General features: G+C 36.1%; 2 protein-coding genes across 5 annotated transcripts in view; both read right to left on the reverse strand.

Annotated features, from left to right (window-relative positions):
* Window positions 1-2688: 2688 nt before the first annotated feature.
* Window positions 2689-8357, reverse strand: TTC32 (tetratricopeptide repeat domain 32). 3 transcript variants are annotated; one of them, XM_053588642.1, is made up of 4 exons: window positions 7353-7543; window positions 7167-7263; window positions 3831-3997; window positions 2689-3076 (listed from the first exon to the last, which is right to left on the reverse strand). In XM_053588642.1, exons 2-4 carry the CDS (start codon window positions 7250-7252, stop codon window positions 2937-2939), a joined length of 393 nt encoding a protein of 130 aa, XP_053444617.1. In that variant the 5' UTR covers window positions 7253-7263; window positions 7353-7543; the 3' UTR covers window positions 2689-2936. The 3 variants fall into 3 exon arrangements, with proteins under 3 accessions (XP_053444617.1, XP_053444615.1, XP_053444616.1); XM_053588640.1 differs by lacking the exons at window positions 7167-7263; window positions 7353-7543 and adding an exon at window positions 7565-8357; XM_053588641.1 differs by having other exon boundaries at window positions 7167-7543.
* Window positions 8358-12116: 3759 nt separating this feature from the next.
* Window positions 12117-21319, reverse strand: part of WDR35 (WD repeat domain 35) — a 66609-nt gene continuing 57406 nt past the window's right edge. Inside the window, exons 24-27 of one of the 2 annotated variants that reach the window (XM_053588638.1) lie at window positions 19669-19809; window positions 18676-18832; window positions 12913-13153; window positions 12117-12574 (exon numbers count right to left, since the gene is read on the reverse strand). In XM_053588638.1, the coding sequence (XP_053444613.1) occupies window positions 12424-12574; window positions 12913-13153; window positions 18676-18832; window positions 19669-19809 (690 nt within the window). In that variant the 3' untranslated portion in view covers window positions 12117-12423. The remainder of the gene's footprint in view (window positions 12575-12912; window positions 13154-18675; window positions 18833-19668; window positions 19810-21319) is intronic. The other variant, XM_053588637.1, reaches the window with a different exon arrangement.

Genomic DNA, 21319 nt, shown 5'->3' on the forward strand with positions numbered 1-21319 from the left:
CTTTTCACTTAACAGATGCATTTCCAAGACAAATTAAAATCATTAAGCAAGAGATAGGTTTAATTACTTGAAACTTTCAAGTTAAATTTTTTTTTTTTTTTTTTGTAGAGACAGAGTCTCACTTTATAGCCCTCGGTAGAGTGCCGTGGCATCACACAGCTCACAGCAACCTCCAACTCCTGGGCTTCAGCAATTCTCTTGCCTCAGCCTCCCGAGTAGCTGGGACTACAGGCGCCGGCCACAACGCCCGGCTATTTTTTTGGTTGCAGTTCAGCCGGAGCTGGGTTTGAACCTGCCACCCTCGGTATATGGGGCCGGCGCCTTACCGACTGAGCCACAGGCGCCGCCCTCAAGTTAAATTTTTAAGGGGGTTAAACTTGGCAGTAAGGGAGACAGTGAGATGAAAATCAGTGTAAATGCTGAATTGGTTTGCCCAGAGTGAAAAAGCTGAAATATTATTATATCTACTGAGAGACAGTCAACACCTGAAAAATGGCAGCGAGCCAAGCCTACATTTAATTTAGGATGGAGAGGCCAGAGAGGCCAATGAAAGAGAGAAAAACCAAGGAAGATATAGAAAATAGACAATCACTAAAAGCTGACTGGGAAATTTAGTTTGCTATTCCACCAGTGGGACTACAGTTTGCTATTACTCGGTTCTAAATTACAGGAATAAACAAATACATGCTTTACAACTACTGTCAGGAGTAATTTTCTAAACTCAAAAGTAACTTAAATCCATTTATTAACTTACTTTGTGAAAGAGAAACTTTATAACAAACCACATTTCTTTCGTTTTTTTCAAGAGAAAAAACTGGGAAACTATCGTTTGAGTACTTTTCTAGCAGAAAAAGAATTCAACAAATACTGAAATGTGGGAAATATGAATAATAAACATAAAAGAGTATCTTGTAAGGTAAACATCAAAGGTATTGGTCAATCCCAAACTTAGAATCCAAATGTACTGTTACTTAAAGTTTTGAAGCTAAAGGAGGCAAATGTACTATTCTTTAGTTATTCCCAGTAATTACACAAGAGAAAAACAAGTGCTGATTCTGAACTTCAGGGATTTATTTTTCTAATACAGGATGAAGAAATTTTGAATAATAAAGACAAAGCAAATGAAATTTTAAAACAATTTTTCTTTTTCATATTACATCTGCTCTCTGTCAAGAGTAAAGAACTATGAGCCAAAAGAAAGTTATTTAAGTATTATTTAAGTATTTGACTCTTTCTCCTTGGACTTTTAAGCTCTCCCAAGGTCTCGGGAACTTGCTTTTTTAAAAAATAGTTTTCCTAAAAAGGATTTTCATACATTTTCATGCAACTTTGTTAAGTTCTTTTAAAGAGATTCCCAACATTTGGGAAAATATGAATAATTCTAGAAACAGAGATTCATTTCTAGGCCATCAAACTTAATTTCCTCTTAATATTCATTCACCTGCAGCCTAAATTCTCCATGTTATTTTGCCAGTTATCACTTAACTACAAAAAGGACAATTAGTTTTTCTGCTTCGTGAGATCACTTACATTCAAAAAAACCTGTGAAGGCTGATGATGGTGACTGCATCTGAGAAGGACACAGACGTTACTCCGAGCCTTCCTCTGTCTTACGGAAACATGTTTATAAGGCAAATACACTCTCCTTTCTCCTGATTGGGGTAATTTTCACCCTGGGACTCGGCAGCAATAAACTAGTTTGGGAGCCTGAGATGCAGGGTCTGAATCTTTGAAAGCCAGACCACAGCAATAAAATAAAAAAATAAAAATAAGGGAGATGGGATCCGGCCGGCTTTGGCTTATTTTCCCTTCAAGTTATTCCCAGTTCTTGACAGCCTCAGCAGAGCCTAAACGTTTGTTGGAAGTACCCGAATAAAACGTATGTTTTAACGTTCATATTTACGAAGTGGTTTTTGTCATGTCCGCACCTCTCTATACCTTCCCGCCCCACCCCGGGTTTATTATGGAGTTTGAACAGCGCTTTCACTATATATTCAGTCAATATGCAGAGACAGAAAACTGTTCGATATTTAAACCCTTAACAACCTTCTCAATAATTTCTAGAGAAAATCAAGGGTTAGTTGGATTCTTTCAGCTCTCCTATAGGACATGTGTACATTTTTAAGCCCATAGGTTACGTCTCTCTAATCTAGCTTTATAAAACAGCCCTACTCGCAAGCAAATGCTATGGGGAGAAAATGAGCAGGAGACTATAGTAGATTAAAAGAATTCAAAGAGACATAACCGAATGCAACGAAACATGATTGGCAGATGTAGATCTAGAAATTAAAATCTACACATTTTTGGAAATAACTGGGGAAATCTGAATATGAACTGGGCATGGATGACATTATATAATTGCTTAATAATTTTATTAGGTCTTCTAATGGTATTGTTATAAAGGAGAGGACGTCTTCAATCTTAAAAGATGGGGGCTGAGAGCTTTAGGGGTGAAGTATTACAATCCCTGCACCTTATTTTCACATAGTTCATCAAAAAGTTACACATTTAAATATAGAGAAAAAGCAAATGTAGCACAACGTTAACAACTGATAAATCTAAGTGAAGAGTTTACAGATATTTATTACACTTTCAAATTTTTTGCAGATGTAAAGTTTTTTAATAAAAGACTACAAAAAAAGAAATAGCAAAAAATAGTTTTCCTGAATAAAATACCACATTTCTTTAAATATTTTACTATAATCATATACACGTATACACTGGTATTATTTATTTACACTTCATAAAAAAAAAAAACAAAAAACGTTAATTCAACCTAGAATTAACTACCTTAAGTGCATTATTTACATTTCAGTGCTAATATATGAATCTCTTTATCTTAAGTGTAAATCAAAATGGCTCAGTATTTATTTTAATTACACAACTAAATGAAGGTGTAAAGATCATGTATTAGTATTTTGATTAAGTTTAACATTTCAGTCATTTTTTTCAATATTTCTTCTTTGTTTTTCTTCTTTGTCTAGAATAGTCTGTTTCAAGCTCAAAGTAGCATCTTGAAATCCAGGATTTAAGTCTAATACCTTCTTGAAATCTTCCAAAGCATCATCAAAATATCCTGCACCAGAACCCCAAAAAGGAAAATGAGAAAAAAAGCTTTAAGTATTTCTATATATTATTCACAGCGAAGTTTGGATATACACACTTCTGCTTTTACATTAATGAGCTTCCAACCATTCCTAATAAAGGAATTTCTCCTGATGATGATATAGGGATGTGTCTAGCAAAGCAATTTCATGTGCCCTTAAGGAATAATACATATAAAATGAGCTATGGACTTATTTATTGAGATTTAACAGATAAATAGCATAAATCATAAAAATTTGCCAAAACTACTAATATATCGCTTACGTTACATAACTGCAGTAAAATTAAGAAGCAGTGTAAAAACTTCCTTTTTAACACTCGAAATGAGGAACACTACCTCTATTAATGCCTCTACCCAAGGGTCTTTTAAACTTGACTTTCTATTGTTTTGTGTGTCTTCAAAGAGTTTAACTCAGATAAGTTTTTACAGGCGACCATCAGCATTACCCTCATTTCTCAGCTAAGAATGTGCAGGCACAAAGGAATGGGGTCACCTCCACTCCTGCGCCCAGGTCCAATTCCCACCCCAGTGCTCTGCTGCCATCTAAAATGCCTATGGAAAGCCTAAGATAAACTCAGGAATGCTTCCTTTGTTCCAAGCTCTAAACCTAAATTTCGCATAACTTTAAAACTTGATGGCTACATTAGTTTTACAACATTTCAGAGTTCTGAAATAATAGAACATGGTCAATGACTAAAGCAAAACAAACAAACAAAATTCTTACCCAGTCTATACAGTATCAACCCTCTGTTGTAATACGGAACTTCAAAAGTGGGTTGGACTTCTATGGCAGATGTGTAGTCATCCATTGCTTCATAAAAATCAACCCTGAAGTACTTGATTTGCCCCCTGTTGTTATACGCAGTAGCCAAATCCTCAGGGCTGCATTTGCTTTAAACAAAAAGTTCACATTAAAAACACCCAGTTACCAAATTCCTCGCATTTCCACCTTCCTTCTCTTTTGGGTATTGTCAAACTTCATAGGCTGTAACATGCAGTATCTACGCGGAAAAACCACGCTGAAGAAACAAGGTACAAATAAACAAAGAACTGGAATGGATTTTTGTTCAACCTTTCCTTATTTTTGCAGCACTCTATCCCTACAATATCAATCTGAAAAGCACATTTAATTTTATTGCACGTTCAAAGCCCCTGTTCACTGCCAACTTGTTTTGCTGAGATGACTGTTCATTTTCTAAGCACACGCCGGCAGGCAAAGACAGATCAGACACATGCCAACCAAAGGGAAAGCCAGCCCAAAGTTCAAGTTTGTTATGGACGTGTCACAATGTAGTCAATGTTATTCACAGATTTTTAAGTAACCTTACAACAATGAGATTGAAATAATTTTCTACCAATAAGAAGTAAAGTTAACCTTAGGTGAAAATTCAACACATTGATTCCCCAAGGAATGATCTCTGGGTATAGAGCTGCCCTCCCTTCGGCCTTCATGGAGATCCTCCCAATGCCAGGCTCGCTTCTTTTGAGGAGGGTGGGCTCCTTTAGCCCCGTTAGCTGCCTGGTCCACTTTGGAGATCCTGTATGCAGGACTGGCTCTGCACCTGAGGGTACTAGGGGATACCCAAAAAGCTTTAAATCAGCAGCCGTTCCTGTAAGGGATTGGACTCCCAGGCAGCTCTGACCAGCCTCTTGCTGTCCTGAACCTTTCTCTGCACAGAACAAACCACCTGCACAGTGCGACAGGGATGTGTCAGGGATGATTTTGTTTCCCTTTTTTTTTTCTTAAAGTGATTCTCGGGGGCAAGACACGATTGTAAGAGAGACTTTACCTAACAAATGCAATCAGTGCAACCTGGTTTCTTGTACCCTCAATGAATCCCCAACAATTAAATAAAAAAAAAAAAAAAGGGATTCTCAAATTTGCACCAAACAGAAGATGCAGGTTAAATTTATCTGTAATTTCTTTATTTTACTCCAGAGTTCCCAGAAAATATATGTGACTACAGTCAGTGTTACTAAAAGCTACTTCTCTTAACATCTTGATCCTTGCAATTTCAGACAGAGACTGTAACTACTGCTACCATAAGTCCTCACAGCCCAGGAGCCTCCCTCCTTCACTCTAAGCTTGCTAAAATGGACAGGAACTGTTGCAATTTTGGAAAATTTCCCTCTGAGAGGTATGACTCAGAATGGGTACAAGGATTCTTCTGGATGCCACTAACATCCAGATAAATACCTTTTAGCACCTCTTGTTAAAACCTAGGGAAGAGAGGGCACACGCCCTTCATCTCTCTCTGCTGACACTAGTCAAACTGCTGTCCAGTAGAGTCTGAAGAAAAATGCAGCCTGAAGATGCCAATAAGGTTCCAGGCATTCAATTTGAAGCTTCAAAACTGTTATAAATTCTTAATATTAACTATGTATTAACTGATATATTAATTCTTAATATATTCAGAGGATCATAAAATGTCAAATTTAAAATTAGATCTCATTACAACAAATTCTACAAGCCTACTTTTCATAGAAATTTGTTTCATATTTTAAAGAAATGGGCTAACAGTTGAAGCTGAATTTTTTTGTAATATTGTTTTAATGATAATATTTCTTATAATGTAAATAAACCAAAATTACCCGATCCAAATGTGGATTTTAGCATTTGCTAACTTTAACAACAACAACAAAATTTGAAAATTAGGTTGGCTCAGGCTATGCCTTTGGATATTCAAAATGATTCAGTGACCCAGTATTTTTAAAATACATATAAACACCAAAAGATAAATTTAAGGGAAAAAGTTAAAATGACAGAATGCAGTTTCAGCCCATGAGTTCCTAGAACCGGAAGGAAACTGAGGGCTCTTTTTACAGATGAGAAACTGAGGATGAGAAAAGGTGCTAGTCATGTGGCAGAACCAAGACCAGAATTCCAGCATGTTGATCTCCCTTCTGCTAAGCCACAGCAAATTTTAATTCCTATACTTGTAAAAAGCTTTTGTTCTCAGCTTTTTGTTCTCTGAGATGTATAAAGGAGGAAGAAAAACAAGACTAGACAGCAGCAACATACCTATTCCTGATGAATATTTTTTGAAACCTAGTATATGAGTCTATTCTTAGTGCTTGAAACAAGGATAGGAAACTAAGTTTCCAATGTTTACTAATTTTTACTTTTAGGAGGGGTCCAATGAGGCAAGGAGGTAGTACCATCTTACCACCTGTTCAGAAACTTTTATTAATTATATTCTAATGTATTCCTGAAATGAGAAAACAATTTTATCTTTTTGGCTTAACTCCACCTGAGTTTTAACAAACAGGATAAGAATCAAGTCCTTGGTTTTGGTTGAGCCTCAACAGAAAAGAAAAGCTAGCATCCTGTCATGAAAAAACTAATCTTTGAGGAGAGAGAAGGTGATGGTGCAGGCAACTCTTTCTTTTCCTGGTCCACTTCACAGCAACAACAAGCACGACAAAGGTAAAACCTGTATGCTACACCACAAAGATGCCTTGGGCAAGCACATATTAGCAGGCAGCCTGCTAATCACAAAAGGATAATCAGACATTGCAGGCTTCCAGCTGGAAGTACACCCCACACACACACACACACACACACACACACACACACACACACACACACACACACACACACCCTAAGAAATATTCTTGCATATATTGAATCTGAATTATATCGAATCTCAAAATTTAACTACCAATTCACAAGCAAAATAAAAAGATGACCATATTAAATGAAATCAGAGAAATGCAATCAGCAAATCTAAAATAAAGGCTCAAGACAAAGGAATCGGTCTTCTCAGCACATAAACGGAACGGGGGGGGGGGGAGGAGGGAGGAAGGACCTTAAGAGATGAGACCTGGTGTGTATCCTGATTTGAACCAACTGTAAACCGACGGAAGAACACAACCTTTTAGTCAGTCAGTTAAGTTAAAATTTTGACTTTTTAAGAAATTATGTGATAATATTGGTATTATGATTATCTTTTAAGTGTCCTTAACATTTAGCAATGTGTTCTGAAATATCCATGGATGAATACTAGGTCTGGGTAATACTGAAGCCGATGTTCATTACACTCGTTTCCACATGCTTAACTGTTTTTCATAAAAATGCTGTGAGGTCTTGGTCGGAGTGGCACCACCCAGCAGCATCTCCTGCCCTTCCTCAGGTCTCGGACACATCGCCTGTTACACTAACGAGAGGGAAAGCACCGTAAGGCTCCGGATCGGAGAGGAAGCAGCGCTGCAGGCGGGACGTCGAGGTGAAAGGCAGCGGCCGCACCGGAGGACTGGCAGAGGGCTCCGCTTCGGAAACTCCTCGCATCGTCCCCGCACACGGCCTCAACCCCGCGTCCTCTGCCAACTCTGTCCTAGACCTCGCCTTGGCCCCTCTGGGAAGACAAACATCAGCGGGCCCACCAAGGGACCCGGGAGACCCCAGCCACTCGTACACCCGGGGAGACTCCGCCGCCCCCAACTTCTCGCGATAGTTACCTCCCGGGACTCGCGCGGACAGAGACCGCACAGGCGCACTGCCCAATGTAAGCGGAGTAGAGCGCCTCGGCCTCGGCGTACTCGCCCTTCTTGAAGTGAGCCTGGGCAAGTGCTAGCGTTGCGCAGCTTTCTTGCCCCTGCTGTCTTTCCATAGCGGTCGAAGGACTAGCTTGCGGTATGGAATGGAGATTGATTTCTGAGCGATTAGAGGCTGCACCACAAACACCTTCCGCACCCTGGAGTTCGAAAGCAAAACTTGGGCACTGCGTGTGTGCCGTCTGCGCACCCGTCGTCTCGCGAGACAACTGGCCGGCCGCTGGCAAAGTGCTCGGGAGTTCGCGCAGGCTTTTGTGAATTGTGTTTCTGTGTTCATTACCGTACAGAATGGTCCAGACTCCTCTGTTTCCCAGAAAAGCATCAGAGCCACAATAGCAAACTGCTTTCCAAGTCAGCTGTCTGACGTTGCTACGTGTTCACCCGCCGGAGTCGGGCTCGGTGTACGATTATGGCGGAAGCAGAAGAAACCACGATTAAGAATGGCTAATTGGCAGGCCAACTTTTTATCTCCCTCCGATTCAGCATCCCCCACTTGGCAAAACTCTACTTGAGGGTGTTCGGAGTTCGCCTGGCTAACCTGAGACACTTTGTGTCGAAATTCCAAGAGCTTTGTTCTCCCACGACCCTAGGGCAAATTTCTCCACTTTTTGACCCTCTAAAATTGTATTCAGTATTAAATAATTTATTATGGGAGTCTGGGATCTTTGATGTTAGTTTACATTCTCTGCCTGTGTATGTCAAAGAGAAATCCAAATAGTAATTCATTAGGAACATGATGTTTGGTTTAAATTGAAATGATGTAAAGCTTTCCTATCCATGGTACAGAATGTACTTGTTCTGCATCTTCCCCACATCTCTCGATTCTGTTTTACTACCCAAAATACTTGCGCCCCTTTCCGTCAGAAAAAAGTGAAAATGAAAAATATAACTGGGAGATGAGAAAACCTCACCCAGTGAACAAGGGGACAGAAGAAACAGCGAGTGTAAAGGCCACAGGTTAAAAAAAAAAAGAATAACAAGGACACTCATGTCTAACACCCAGCGATCTAAAGGGAAAATAGCAGGATAGTTGGTGAAGATTGGAGTTTGGGAGGAAGTGTTCTAGATAGGAGTAAGGCTCTTAACGTTTTTTGTGCCATGGACCCTTTAATAGTCTGATGAAGCCTATGTCTCCTAAATGTTTTCAAGTGTATTTAAAATAAGAGATTACAAAGGAAACCAATTATATTAAAACAGTTGTGGAAATATAAACATTTATAAAAATAACATACGCTTTTTATTAACACTTTAAATATTCAGTGACAAACCCAAACCTAGCAGTGGAAGAAAATAATAAACGTCAAAACAGAAGAACAAGAGAGAAAGTCAACAAAACCAAAAGTTAGTTTTTCGAGCAGACTAATAAAAATTAATAAACCTCAACTATTTAAAAAAGACTCAAATTACTAAAGTCAGAAATGAAAGTGGGGACATTACTACCTATTCTACAAAAAAAATGATTATAGGAGAGTACTATGAGAGACTTCCAAATAATTGGATATCCTAGATACAATGAACAAATTCTTTTTTTTTTTTTTTGCAGTTTTGGCCGGGGCTGGGTTGTTAACAGAAAACCTACCAAGATTCAATCATGAAGAAACAGAAAATCTGAATAGACCAGTAACTAGTGAAGAGATTGCATCTGTAATTTAAAAAACAACAATAAAACCCTCCTGACAAAAAGTCTGAACCTAATAGCTTCACTGATGAATTCTACCATATATTTAAGGAAGAACCAACACCATTCTTTAAACTCTTCTAAACAATTGAGAAGTAGGGAAAACTTCCTAACTCTTTCTATAAAGAAAGCACTGCTTTGATACCAAAGCCAGACAAAGACACTAGATGAAAACTACAGACCAAGGTCCTTTATAACACTAATGTAAAAATCCTCGACAAAATGCTAGCAAATAAATTTCATTAACATATTCAAAAATTAAACACTATACAAAGTGGAATTTATTTCTGGAATGCAAGGATGATTCAACATATGAAAATCAATCAGTGCAATAGAGTACACTAACAAAATGTATGAAAAACTATATGATCATCTCTATTGGTTGAGGAAAAAATTCTAAATGCTTTTGTAATAAAAACACTCAAGCTAGGGATAGGAGTCTACGTCAGCATAATAGAAGCCATATATGAAATGCCCAATCTGAACATCATATTCAATGGTGGAAAAGACTGAAAGCTTCTTCGAAGTCAGGCAAATATGCTCATTTTCACCACTTCTATTCAAAATAGCTTTGGAAGTTCTAGCCAGAGCAATGAGGCAAAAAAAGAAAAATGTTAAAGCATCCAGATAAGAAAGGAAGAAGTAAAATTATCTTTATTCACAAATGCTACGCTCTTTATAATAATCCTGTCTATATAGAGATAACCTTAGAGTCCACCAAAAAAATAAAACTATTAAAACTAATAAAGTTAGCAAAGAGGCAGATATAGAATCACTCAAAAATTAGTTGCATTTTATATACTAACAATGAAAAATCCAAAAAAAGAAATTAAGAAAACAATTCCATCTATAATAACATCAAAAAGAACAAAATGTTTAGGAATTTAACCAAGAAGGTGAAAGACTGTAAGATAAAAACTACAAAACATTCAAGAAATTTAAAAAGGTATAAATGAAAAAGTATCTCTTGTACATGGATTAGAAGAGTTATTGTTGAGTGTTAATACTATACAAAGTGATCTACAGAATCAATGGAATCTTTGCCCAAATCTCAATGTTTCTGTAAAAAATAGAAAAATCCATCCTAAAATTCATATGGAATTTCAAGGGACCTGAAATAGCCAAAATAATCTTGAAAAAGAACAAAGTTGAAGGACTCTCCCTTCCTGATTTCAAAAATTACTACAAAGCTGTAATGATCAAAACAGTGTAGTATTGTCATAAAGACAGTCTTTTTAACAAATGGTGCTAGGAAAACTGGATATCCCCATGCAATGTGGTCTTTCCACTCCAATGGCACCCTATCCTTCATTTTTTTCTTGTTTTTCTTTTATTTTTCTTCTTTTAGTATACCCCTCTGCTCTACACTGATATTTTTTTTCTTATTTTTTTTTTGTTTCTACTCTACCATACTAGTGTTAATCTGCCCCACTACTTTCTCCTTGTTCATCACTGTGTATTTCAAATTGATTTAATAAACCACATGTTTTGAACATCCTCATTTGGTTTATAAGCTTCTATGTTCCATGATAGCTTGCTTGGTAGTATGCTATCATCATGCCAATATCATTTTCCACAATGCACATGAAAAGAGACAGAGATTAATAGCCGGGCATTGTGGCGGGTGCCTGTAGTCCCAGCTACTCGGGAGGCTGAGGCAGGAGAATCACTTAAGCCCAGGAGTTGGAGGTAGCTGTGAGCTGTGTGAGGCCACAGCACTCTACCGAGGGCCATAAAGTGAGACTCTGTCTCTACAAAAAAAAAAAAGAAAGATTTCAAAGACTTCCAATATTCTCATTTTATTGAGGCACATGAGCCCCCTATCTATCATAAGTTCACCTGGGCTCTAAATTTCTCCTCATAGCTCACTATTCCCAAATTAGAACAGGTTTACTGGTGTCTACAGGACCACATATGTCACACTGAGAGCATGAACTAAGTTTTGTTCACTCCTCCAAACTTCAGAAAGTAATCTTTTTTTTTTGGCCGGGGCTGGGTTTGAACCCGCCACCTCTGGCATATGGGGCCGGCGCCCTACCCCTTTGAGCCACAGGCGCCGCCCCCAGAAAGTAGTCTTGATAAAATAGTGCTAAAGTCTGGTCTTTAGCCATAAGAAATGAGTCCATGAAAAATAAATGGAGAACATTATTAGCTTTATGAGAGAGATAAAAAAATTATCATTAATGACCACAATTTTTTCTCTTTTAAATTAATGATAATAAATCAAAACACATGTATATCAACAAAGACTCATTCCCTATATAAGAGAGTTGTTTAAATGAAGGGCCCAACTTGGTGACAATTGTTTCAGCAGAAACTATAACTACAAGTAAATATTTTTTGTGTAAGCTCTTATTATTTTAGATAAAATTAAGTTTTAGATAAAATTATTAGATAAAATTATTTTAGATAAAATTAAGTTTTCTGCACAATAGTATAAAACAGTTAATGCCAAATGCTATCTCTTGAAGCAGACTAAAAGGGAAGACTTTGAAACAGATGAAGAATAAGGGTATTAGAAATAATTTAAACTGTAAAAATTGTCTGAAAATACTCTCATTCACTTCTGGAAATAAAATATAGAAAACATTCAATCCTTATTTAATGAAAAGTAAACCCCTAGAAAGAGAGCTCATTGTTTAACCGCCTCACAATACAGGTTATGTCAATTCTATTAAAGTCATCTTTGTTCCCCTCCCATGTTTCCCCTATATGCCACCCTTCCTCCAAGACTTTTCAATGGATTAGTACCGTTGACCCTTTGAATAAATACATTTCTTATTTGGAATATTTCCATGGTACCATGTAACCAACCATAAGATAGATAAAAGATAGATAGAAAGATAAAAAATAGGTTGATTCTGATTAAGTTTTATATGGAAAACAGCTTTATTTCACAGATGAATCTCTGTACAAAACTTTATTATATTAACATATAACTTGTGTAGAAATACAACTATAAGATGATGAACTTGATTTTCATATAAAGCTTATAAAACTCAACCTTATTACATAAACAGTTCCAGTTATGTATATTTGCTACCTTTATTTTACAACTGTACCATGTACACAGTTCATCATTCCTTCATCCCACTGAACTATGGCATAAGGGACAGAAGTTGTAGTTACTTATTTCCTGAGCAAGAACACAATGCTTGCACACACTGCACATCCAGAATTGATACTCAGTAATTGGGCTTCCTGTGGCAACGCATGTTGGCAGTTTCCCTTCTCCACTGTAAAAATAAGAGGAAAAATAATTAATTACACCTTAAAGCTTCTAATTAGTCTAACTTAATTCATTAAGTACACATAAAACAAGAATAAAAAATAATAAACAAGAATTTTAAAATCTCAAGATTAACTTCAATAAAATACATTCATTTCAAAAAATTTTTCAAGTAAAAACTTTGACAATAAAAATATTTTACAACAAAAAGAAAGCATTGATATACTCACAAGACTAAAACAAGATGTGGTGTTAATTTAAATTGCATAAAAATTTAGTGCTTTAATTTCTATCTTAAACACATCGAACTTCAAGTTTCTAATAAGGCAAAATAGCTCAGCCTACCCTTCCAAAAGGCTATCCAATTCAGATTTTCTGTTATCTTTTGGAGTATGTTTGGTGAAGATTTCTAGAGCAAGGTCTTCATATTGCTGTTTCTGCTCTGCATTGAGGGTGTCTAAAGATTCAAGCTTAATAAAAGCTTTTGAACACGTGCCAAAAGCTCTGCTGGCACATGCGCAGAGAGCTAACAGAGAGTAGATCTCAACGGCAGGGATGATGTCTTCATAGTCCCTCAGGTGAAGAGCTAAGAAAAAAGGGACAATTTGTATTTTTAAAAGTAAGTAAAATATCATGAACACGTGAGGGAAGGAATCTTAGTTAAGGTGTTTTAGTTTAACTGGCATGAACTTTAACAACCTTAAAGTAAACAGATGAAAACACTAGTAGGAAGAAGTAGGCTACATGATCTCCAGGGTTCTATGAAGCCAGCTATCAGCTTGGGTTCTACCAAAATAACCACCAAAGGATTCACGTGGCTCTGCCATCTTAGAAATACACACACAGACAAAAACAATCGTGTTGTCAAAACATCCATCTTTTCTTCCTTTAATGTTAGAAATTCCTGTGGCAATCCAGGAAAAGTAAATTAATATTACATTGTGCTAGCTGTGATTCTCAAGATGATATAACAAGTTTCTTTCTGTGAAAAAGAAAAAAGGCAAAGTAGTAATGAAATCTTATGTTCTCACTTTGTGGTTCTTTAAACAGATTTTTGAATTTTTGTTTGTCTTACTGAAACAACAGGACCTTGAGAAAAAAAGAAGTGAAAATGAGTCTCTAAATGTCCATTCAGAAAATTTATTTTGAGAGTTACCATCTCCATTTTTTCTATATTGGAGAAAAAAATCTTTTCTTAAAATACATTGTAGGATTAATATCAGATTTGGAAACAATTTGTGTCTTTGTCTTCTCTAGACTTTACAATCTCAAAAAAAAATCTTAACATAAAAAAAATTAAAAACAAAAATCTTAACATAATACAGGATGTTCCCAAAGTCTCCATACATAGGAAAAACTGCCTAACAACAGATACTCTGGAACACGTTTGCCATGAGCAGGAGGGAAGACTGTGTGTGTGTATAGAAAGAGGTGGCCAACATGTAGACGATATTTTGTAAATATTGTATAATGAATATTTTGTAAACAAAGGCAAAGTTAGCTACAATTTCCCATTTTCCATATGTATGGAGACTTTTGGAAATTTCATAAAGCAAGTTTGAAACAGTATATTCATGAATTTTGCAATTAAATTCCTAATAAACTAGTTCTGGGGTCAAGTGTTTACAACAAAGTTTAGCGGAAGAAATTTATACAAAATACAATAACAATTTATACAAAATACAATAACTTAGTTACAATAAACAATACAGTCTAATTTCACATCTGGAGCAAAGTAGGTTCACAAGTAATAACTTACAAGGCATACATTGTTTTAGATCATCTTATCACTGAAAGACAAAAAAGAACCTGAGGCATGTGGATATTTTCACCCAGTATATAAAGTATCTCAAGTTAAAGGTCTAATTCTTTTTAATATATAAGTCTAGAAAATGATATATAAGTTGTATAAAAAATAATTATCATATAGTATATAATTTTATAACATACTAATACATTAATCAGCTAAAATTAAATGAAAGTCAGTTATAAAATAAAAATATAAAAATAAAAAATTATTCTTATATGTAACTAAAAAATTTCAAAAAAATATTGTACAGTCCCATTGCTAATGACAACATGAATAGGAATAAATTACAAAAGAAATGTTCAGAGCATACAAGAACAAAACTACAAATCTTTACAGAGAAATACAGATACACAAATAGCTTTTTAAAACTGATGTTTCTAGAATGAAAGACCAGTCAAGATGGCTGACAGAAACAGTGCTTACCAGACCATCCCAGAGAGAAAGGAAGGTTTCAGATAAAGGAAAGGGGAGAAAGGACACAGCTTAGATGTAGGTCAGAGAAAGAAGTACTGGGACCTCATAGAGGAGAATTGTGAAGCAGAAAAGGAAGAGGAAAAAGAAAAAAATAATCTGCAAGAATGAACCCCAGAAAGGCTCAGAGCCAGTGAAGAAGCAAGGCAGGGATCCCTTTCTCCTTCCCACACTCCTTTCTGTTGGTGACCAGTGGGCTACCAAGTACTTGGAAGCTTTTCCACTCCTATGATTCCAAGCACAGCAGCAACCACAGAACCGTGGGGAAATTAAAGTTTCTGATGAATATTGCATATTCTCAGTCATATGTGGGAGCGAGAAACGTTGATCTCTTAGAAAGAGTAAAATGATGGTTACCAGAGACTGGAATAGGTTACTGGGGAGGGAGCAGTGAAGGGAGATTGATTAAGGGATATACACAGTTAAAAAGAAGAACTAAGTTCCAGGGCTTGATACCACTGTAAAGTGACTACAATTAACAATAATTTATTGCATATTTCAAAATAACTAGAAGAGAAGACTTAGAATGTTCCCAACACACACACACACACACAAATGCTGAATGCTAATTATTTTGATTTGGGCATCACACATTGTCTGCTTGTATGACACACTGTGCATATCACATGTAGCTCATGAAAATGTACAACTATTATGTATCAATTTAAAACAAATCTTAAAAACACAAATTTTAAATGATGTTTCTGGATAAGAATATTCATACAAATGATCCCAATATTCATGTATGAAATTAATGCAATTCTAATCTAAAATCCAACGGGACTGCCACTGATTGAGGTGGGTAAAGTTGCTCTGGATGACAAATACAAAAAAAATAGCGAAATTTTTTTTCAAAAAGAAGAGTAATGAAGGAGACCTTAAATACTAGATATTAAAATGTGGAAGTAACATGACTAAGAGGATAGTACTAGAATAGAAATACATGAAGAGAAAATAACAGTCTGGTAGGAAGGAATTAAGAATATGTATTAATTTAGTTCAATGAAGGTAGAATTTTAAATATGTGAGGAAAGAATACATGCTTAATAAATGGTTTTACAATAACTAAAAAGCTGTAATATAATGTAATATTTAATAACCTTGATGTGATGCACTTCCCAAGCATAAGCTGTGAGTGAAAAATATGAAAAGACGGACAGAAATGACTCTACCAAAAAAGACAATTAATATCATTATCGTGTTACCACATATTAAGAGCTCACAATGTCCAGGTACCATAATAAGTGAATTTTCCTTGAGGAACTTCTCACTTAGAAAGGTTAAGTAATGATAACTTATAATGCTAGGGAAAATCAACATATATGAAAGAGGGTTATTAGATACTCTCTATGTAATCTCTACAGAGCTCTTATAAAAATAATGAAAAAATAAAAATCATCCCTGTATATTCCAGAAACAGTAAAATAAAAATTTCTCTAAAAAGTCCTTCTTTTTCCAAAAATTATACCATTGTGAATCCTAGTAAATGTGGAATGTAAAGGTCTTAGCAAAATAACTAAGAAAATGCCACGAAAGCTATGTTAACTAGTGTGATGAAAATGTGTCAAACAGTCTATGAACCAAATGTATGGTGCCCCACGATCATACTAATGTACACAGCTATGATTTAATAAAAAAAAAAAAAAAAAAAAGAATACAGGTTCATGATCTATTAGGATTAGGGTGTGACATGCACTTTGTAATGATCTGAGCAGCAAGTGGACTATTTTACCACTGTGACAGAGGCAGGATGGGATGGATGGTGACGCGCTTGCACTGCGTCATGGCCACGCTGAAACAGTAATGGTTTACTCTTTCGTATGCTTTAGTTTAGAACATAACTCTCATACTTGTATAAATTCTAAAATATTCTTATTGTTAAAAAGAAACTGAAATTCTGATGGTGCATGTAAATAATTTTCTATAAATTATAGTTTTAAAATACCATGAAATATTACATAGCTATTAAAAATGATGGCAGAAATCTAAGTTTAACAATGAGGAAAGAGAACTACATTTCTCCAGCACAGAGAAATATCTAAAAGGAAATTTACCCAAATATAGCAATGATTATCTCTTGCTTGTGGGATTATCTTATAGATTATTAGATTATTTTACTTTTTTCTTTGTATTTTACTGTTTGGGGTTGAAATTACTAGATAATTTCTATAAAAAAACAAGATAAATCCTATAGCAAAAAATAGGAAAAATATGAAGATACTTTACAACATATTGTTCTTTAAAAGAATACAAAAGTATGCCTTGTTATACTCCTAATATTACAAAAAACAAAATTATTTTTTAAATAAATATATTTAAAAATAAAAAACTTTAAGGCTGAACATGGTGGCTCACTCCTGTAATCCTAGCACTCTAGGAGGCCAAAGCTAAAGGATCCCTTGAGCCCAGGAGTTCAAGACCAGCCTAAGCAAGAGTGAGATCCTATCTCTACTAAAAATAGAAAAATATTGCCAAGCATTATAATGGGCACCTATAGTCCCAGCTGCTTGGGAGGCTGAGGCAGGAAGATCACTTGAACTCCAGAGTTTGAGGTTGCTATGAGTTAGCTGATGCCATGGCACTCTGGTCTGGGCAACAGAGAGACTGTCTGAAAAAAAAAAAAACCTTTAAAAATAAACATATGCTCCTATATATGTCTCTAAAAGGATATGAACTTGGTTGTGAAGTGTTTAACTTTGAATATATAGCCATATAAATGCTATCGGGGTGTCCAACCTTTCTTTTTTTCTGTTGCACATTAGAAGAGCGGTGGGCCAAACATTAAAAACACATATGCTAAAAACGCTGATGAGCAAAACAAAGGTCTGTGCATAATTTCCACATATCCAACACCACAGATAAGCAAAACAAGCCTGAAATAATCGGCATGTGGCCCACAAGCCATAGGTTGGACACCCCTGCTACATGTCCCTTTTGCTTATCTAAAACTTCTGACATTTCTGTGAACTCTATGTATTGTTTTCTATATAGTAAAAAAATACAAAGGACTTCAAAGAGTGGCACAAAACAAATTATATATGGCATAATCTCAAGCATAAAAAAATGCATAAAAACAAAGTTATTAAAATTGATATAAGGGACTCAGCACCTGTAGCTCAGCAGCTAGGGCGCCAGCCACATACACGGGAGCTGGTGGGTTCAAATCCAGCCTGGGCCTGCCAAACAACAATGACAACTACAACCAAAAAATTGATGGGCGTTGTGGTGGGCACCTGTAGTCCCAGCTACTTGGGAGGCTGAGGCAAGAGAATCACTTGAGCCCAAGAGTTTGAGGTTGCTGTGAGCTGTGACACCACAGCACTCTCCCTCCTCAGGCAACAGCTTGAGACTCTGTCTCAAAAAATAATAATAATAATAATTAATATAAGGGCATTGTAGGAGACTGAACACCATGCTTATAGGAACAGTCACCAGTTCTTGAGGGAGGCACTGGGAACGGGACAATCTAGCCAGCATGGAGATGTTTTGCAGCCTGGAGACAAGCCCTCAAGCAAGCAGGTGTTGGACTTTGAACATTTATAGTGCATCAGGGTGGGAGTCGAGCCCGTGGGAAAGAGCAAGTAGTGATCCTTAAGCATGTAGTCTTTGTATGTGGGACCTCAATAAAAGGTCATGGCAGAGGTTACTTGGGGCTCTCCTGCACCTCTGGGGAGTCCACCTCTTGCAAGCTTGTACTTTCAATCGGCTTACCAGCTGATGGTGCTGGTGTGTCCACAGCAGGCACGGACAGGGCATATTGAAAGATATATCTTTGTAACTCAATTTGTAATTTTTCAGAAATACTATACATGGGGTGACATGCCCACCTGTCTTCAATGCAGTGTCAACATATCCCTCATACAGCTGTCTCTGCGCAAGTATGAAGAAGTGGTAAGCCTCGGCCCCTCTCCACGCATTATCTGTGAAACGACTAGTTGTAGACAGAACTTCCTCTTCCAGCAAACCAGCCAAAGCAGAAGTAGCCTACAAGTAAAGTCAGCACCAACACACACAGTGTCAACTCCCACATAACAAGGGTCATTAAAATTAAGTTTGGAAGTATTTATACATTAAAATATCTAAATGACCAGATTTTACCATTACATGACTGTCATTACAGATTAAATTTTCTATTCTAATTCATATTTTGTAAAACTGGTATTATCAAATTTTTAAATACAATTGATTAAACTTTAAGTTACTAAGAGATTCATTTATTAAAATAATACACATTCTATTCTAGGGAAGTTTTTAAATGCACTGATTAGAAAGATTTACCAGATAAATGAAATTTTTAACAAAAATAAGAAATTAAAGCAAAGAATACAGATTAATATTGTAGAAAATATAATTCTCAATATTTTTAAATAGAAATTTCTAAATTTGAATAAAACCAGTAATTCTAAGTCAGTCACTGCTTTTTTATTACTTAAGAAAATGAATGCAGACATCTAAATTTTTTTTTTTTTTTTTGTAGAGACAGAGTCTCACTTTATTGCCCTCGGTAGAGTGCTGCGGTGTCACAGCTCACAGCAACCTCCAGCTCTTGGGCTTAGACAATTCTCTTGCCTCAGCCTCCCAAGTAGCTGGGACTACAGGCGCCAGCCACAACGCCCGGCTATTTTTTTTTGTTGCGGTTTGGCCGGGGCTGGGTTTGAACCCGCCGCCCTCAGCATATGGGGCCAGTGCCCTACCCACTGATCCATAGGCACTGCCCGCAGACATGTAAATTAAACGACTTGTCCATAAAGAGAAGTTTGGTAGTTCTGTTTTTTCTTAAACACTTCGGATGATTAATGATATTTAATGTTCTGCCTTACCTCTGAACTCTTTCCTTTAACTTTTCCTCGTTGGGCATTCTTCATTTGTTCATGGTATTGTTCTATAAGTAAAGCTGACAGCACATAGAGTTTCTTGACACGTAAAGGTTTAGTTCTTTTCTTTGCCTCTTCATCTGCAATCTTTAAACATTTACAAAATTGTGGGAATATCCTTCTTAATCTATATTTGTACAAATATAATCATTTCCAAAACTTAACTGAAATCTGACTCTCTAAAAAAAAGAGGAAAAATCAGTAGGATGGAATATAAATACCACCTATAATGACAAATATTTTAAAATTCATTTTCGTTTCCTTAGTACCCATCTGTACTTAGTTCTTAGCATTTAAGCCCTTGGAGTTATAACTGAAATCAATCTCAGACAATAACAGGTGCTGTTAACTAAATCAGAAGGAAGAAAGTGTTGATGAAATGGCTAGTTATTTTCCATAATACAAAGATATTAAAAATAATGTACCACGTGCACAATAGTACAATGGTGTGAACATGATGCACCCTCTAGAAGTTTACATTTATTTAAATTATTTTGAGGGGCTGGGTACGGTGGCTCACACCTATAATCCTAGCACTCTGGGAAGCCGAGGTGGGTGGATTGCTTGAGCTCAGGAGTTCGAGACCAGCCTAAGCAAAAGTGAGACCCCATTTCTACTAAAAATAGAAAAACTGAGGCAAGAGGATCACTGGAGCCCAAGAGCTGGAGGCAGCACTCTAGCTAGGGCGACAACTTGACACTCAGTCTCAAATAAATAAATAATTAATTAATTAATTTTGAGGGTAATTTTTCTTTGTTCATTAAATTGAATGAAAAAGAATATAACAGAAAGTAAACTTTGTATACATTAATTCTGCATTAAATGGATATTATGTAAAGTACAATATATAAAACTTGTGCATTTAAAAGGATTCAAAACTTTCCTCCAAATGGATATTATGTAAAGTACAATATATAAAACTTGTGCATTTAAAAGGATTCAAAACTCTATTATCAACAAAATTTACTTCCTAGTTGTAGGAATTTGTATTAAATACTTTTTTAGTCCAGAAAATTCTTTAACTCTTTGTTAACCTTTAGTATTAAATATACAATTGTTTAGGTATAAGTAAGTTGCTAATATTAGTAAATAGTGGCCAGGACCAATGGCTCATGACTGTAATCCTAGTTCTCTGGGACGCCAAGGCAGGTGGATTGCTCAAGCTCAGGAGGTCAGAGACCAGCCCGAGCAACGGTGAGACCCCATCTCTACTAAAAATAGAAAAAAAACTAGCCAGGCATTGTGGTGGACACTTGTTGTCTCAGCTACTCAGGAGGCTAAGGTAAGAGGCTCATTTAAGCCCAGGAGTTTGAGGTTACAGTGAGCTATGACACCATGGCACTCTACCCAGGGTGACAGAGTGAGAGACACTGTCTCAAAAAAAAAAAATTAGTAAATAGCCTTATCAGTAAAATACTATATAGCATTATATAGGTAGGTAATAATACCATATAGCATTAATAAATAATGCATAGTTGCAGTAGTAATAAAACCAGAGGGATTTTGCTATAACAAATATTTGTTTTCAAAGAAAATGGAAAACATGTATACAAAAGAATTGTAACTAGAACTAACCATATACTCACCAAGATCACTA

This window comes from Nycticebus coucang, chromosome 4, assembly GCF_027406575.1.
Source record: "Nycticebus coucang isolate mNycCou1 chromosome 4, mNycCou1.pri, whole genome shotgun sequence".
NCBI classification, from domain to species: Eukaryota; Metazoa; Chordata; class Mammalia; order Primates; family Lorisidae; genus Nycticebus; species Nycticebus coucang.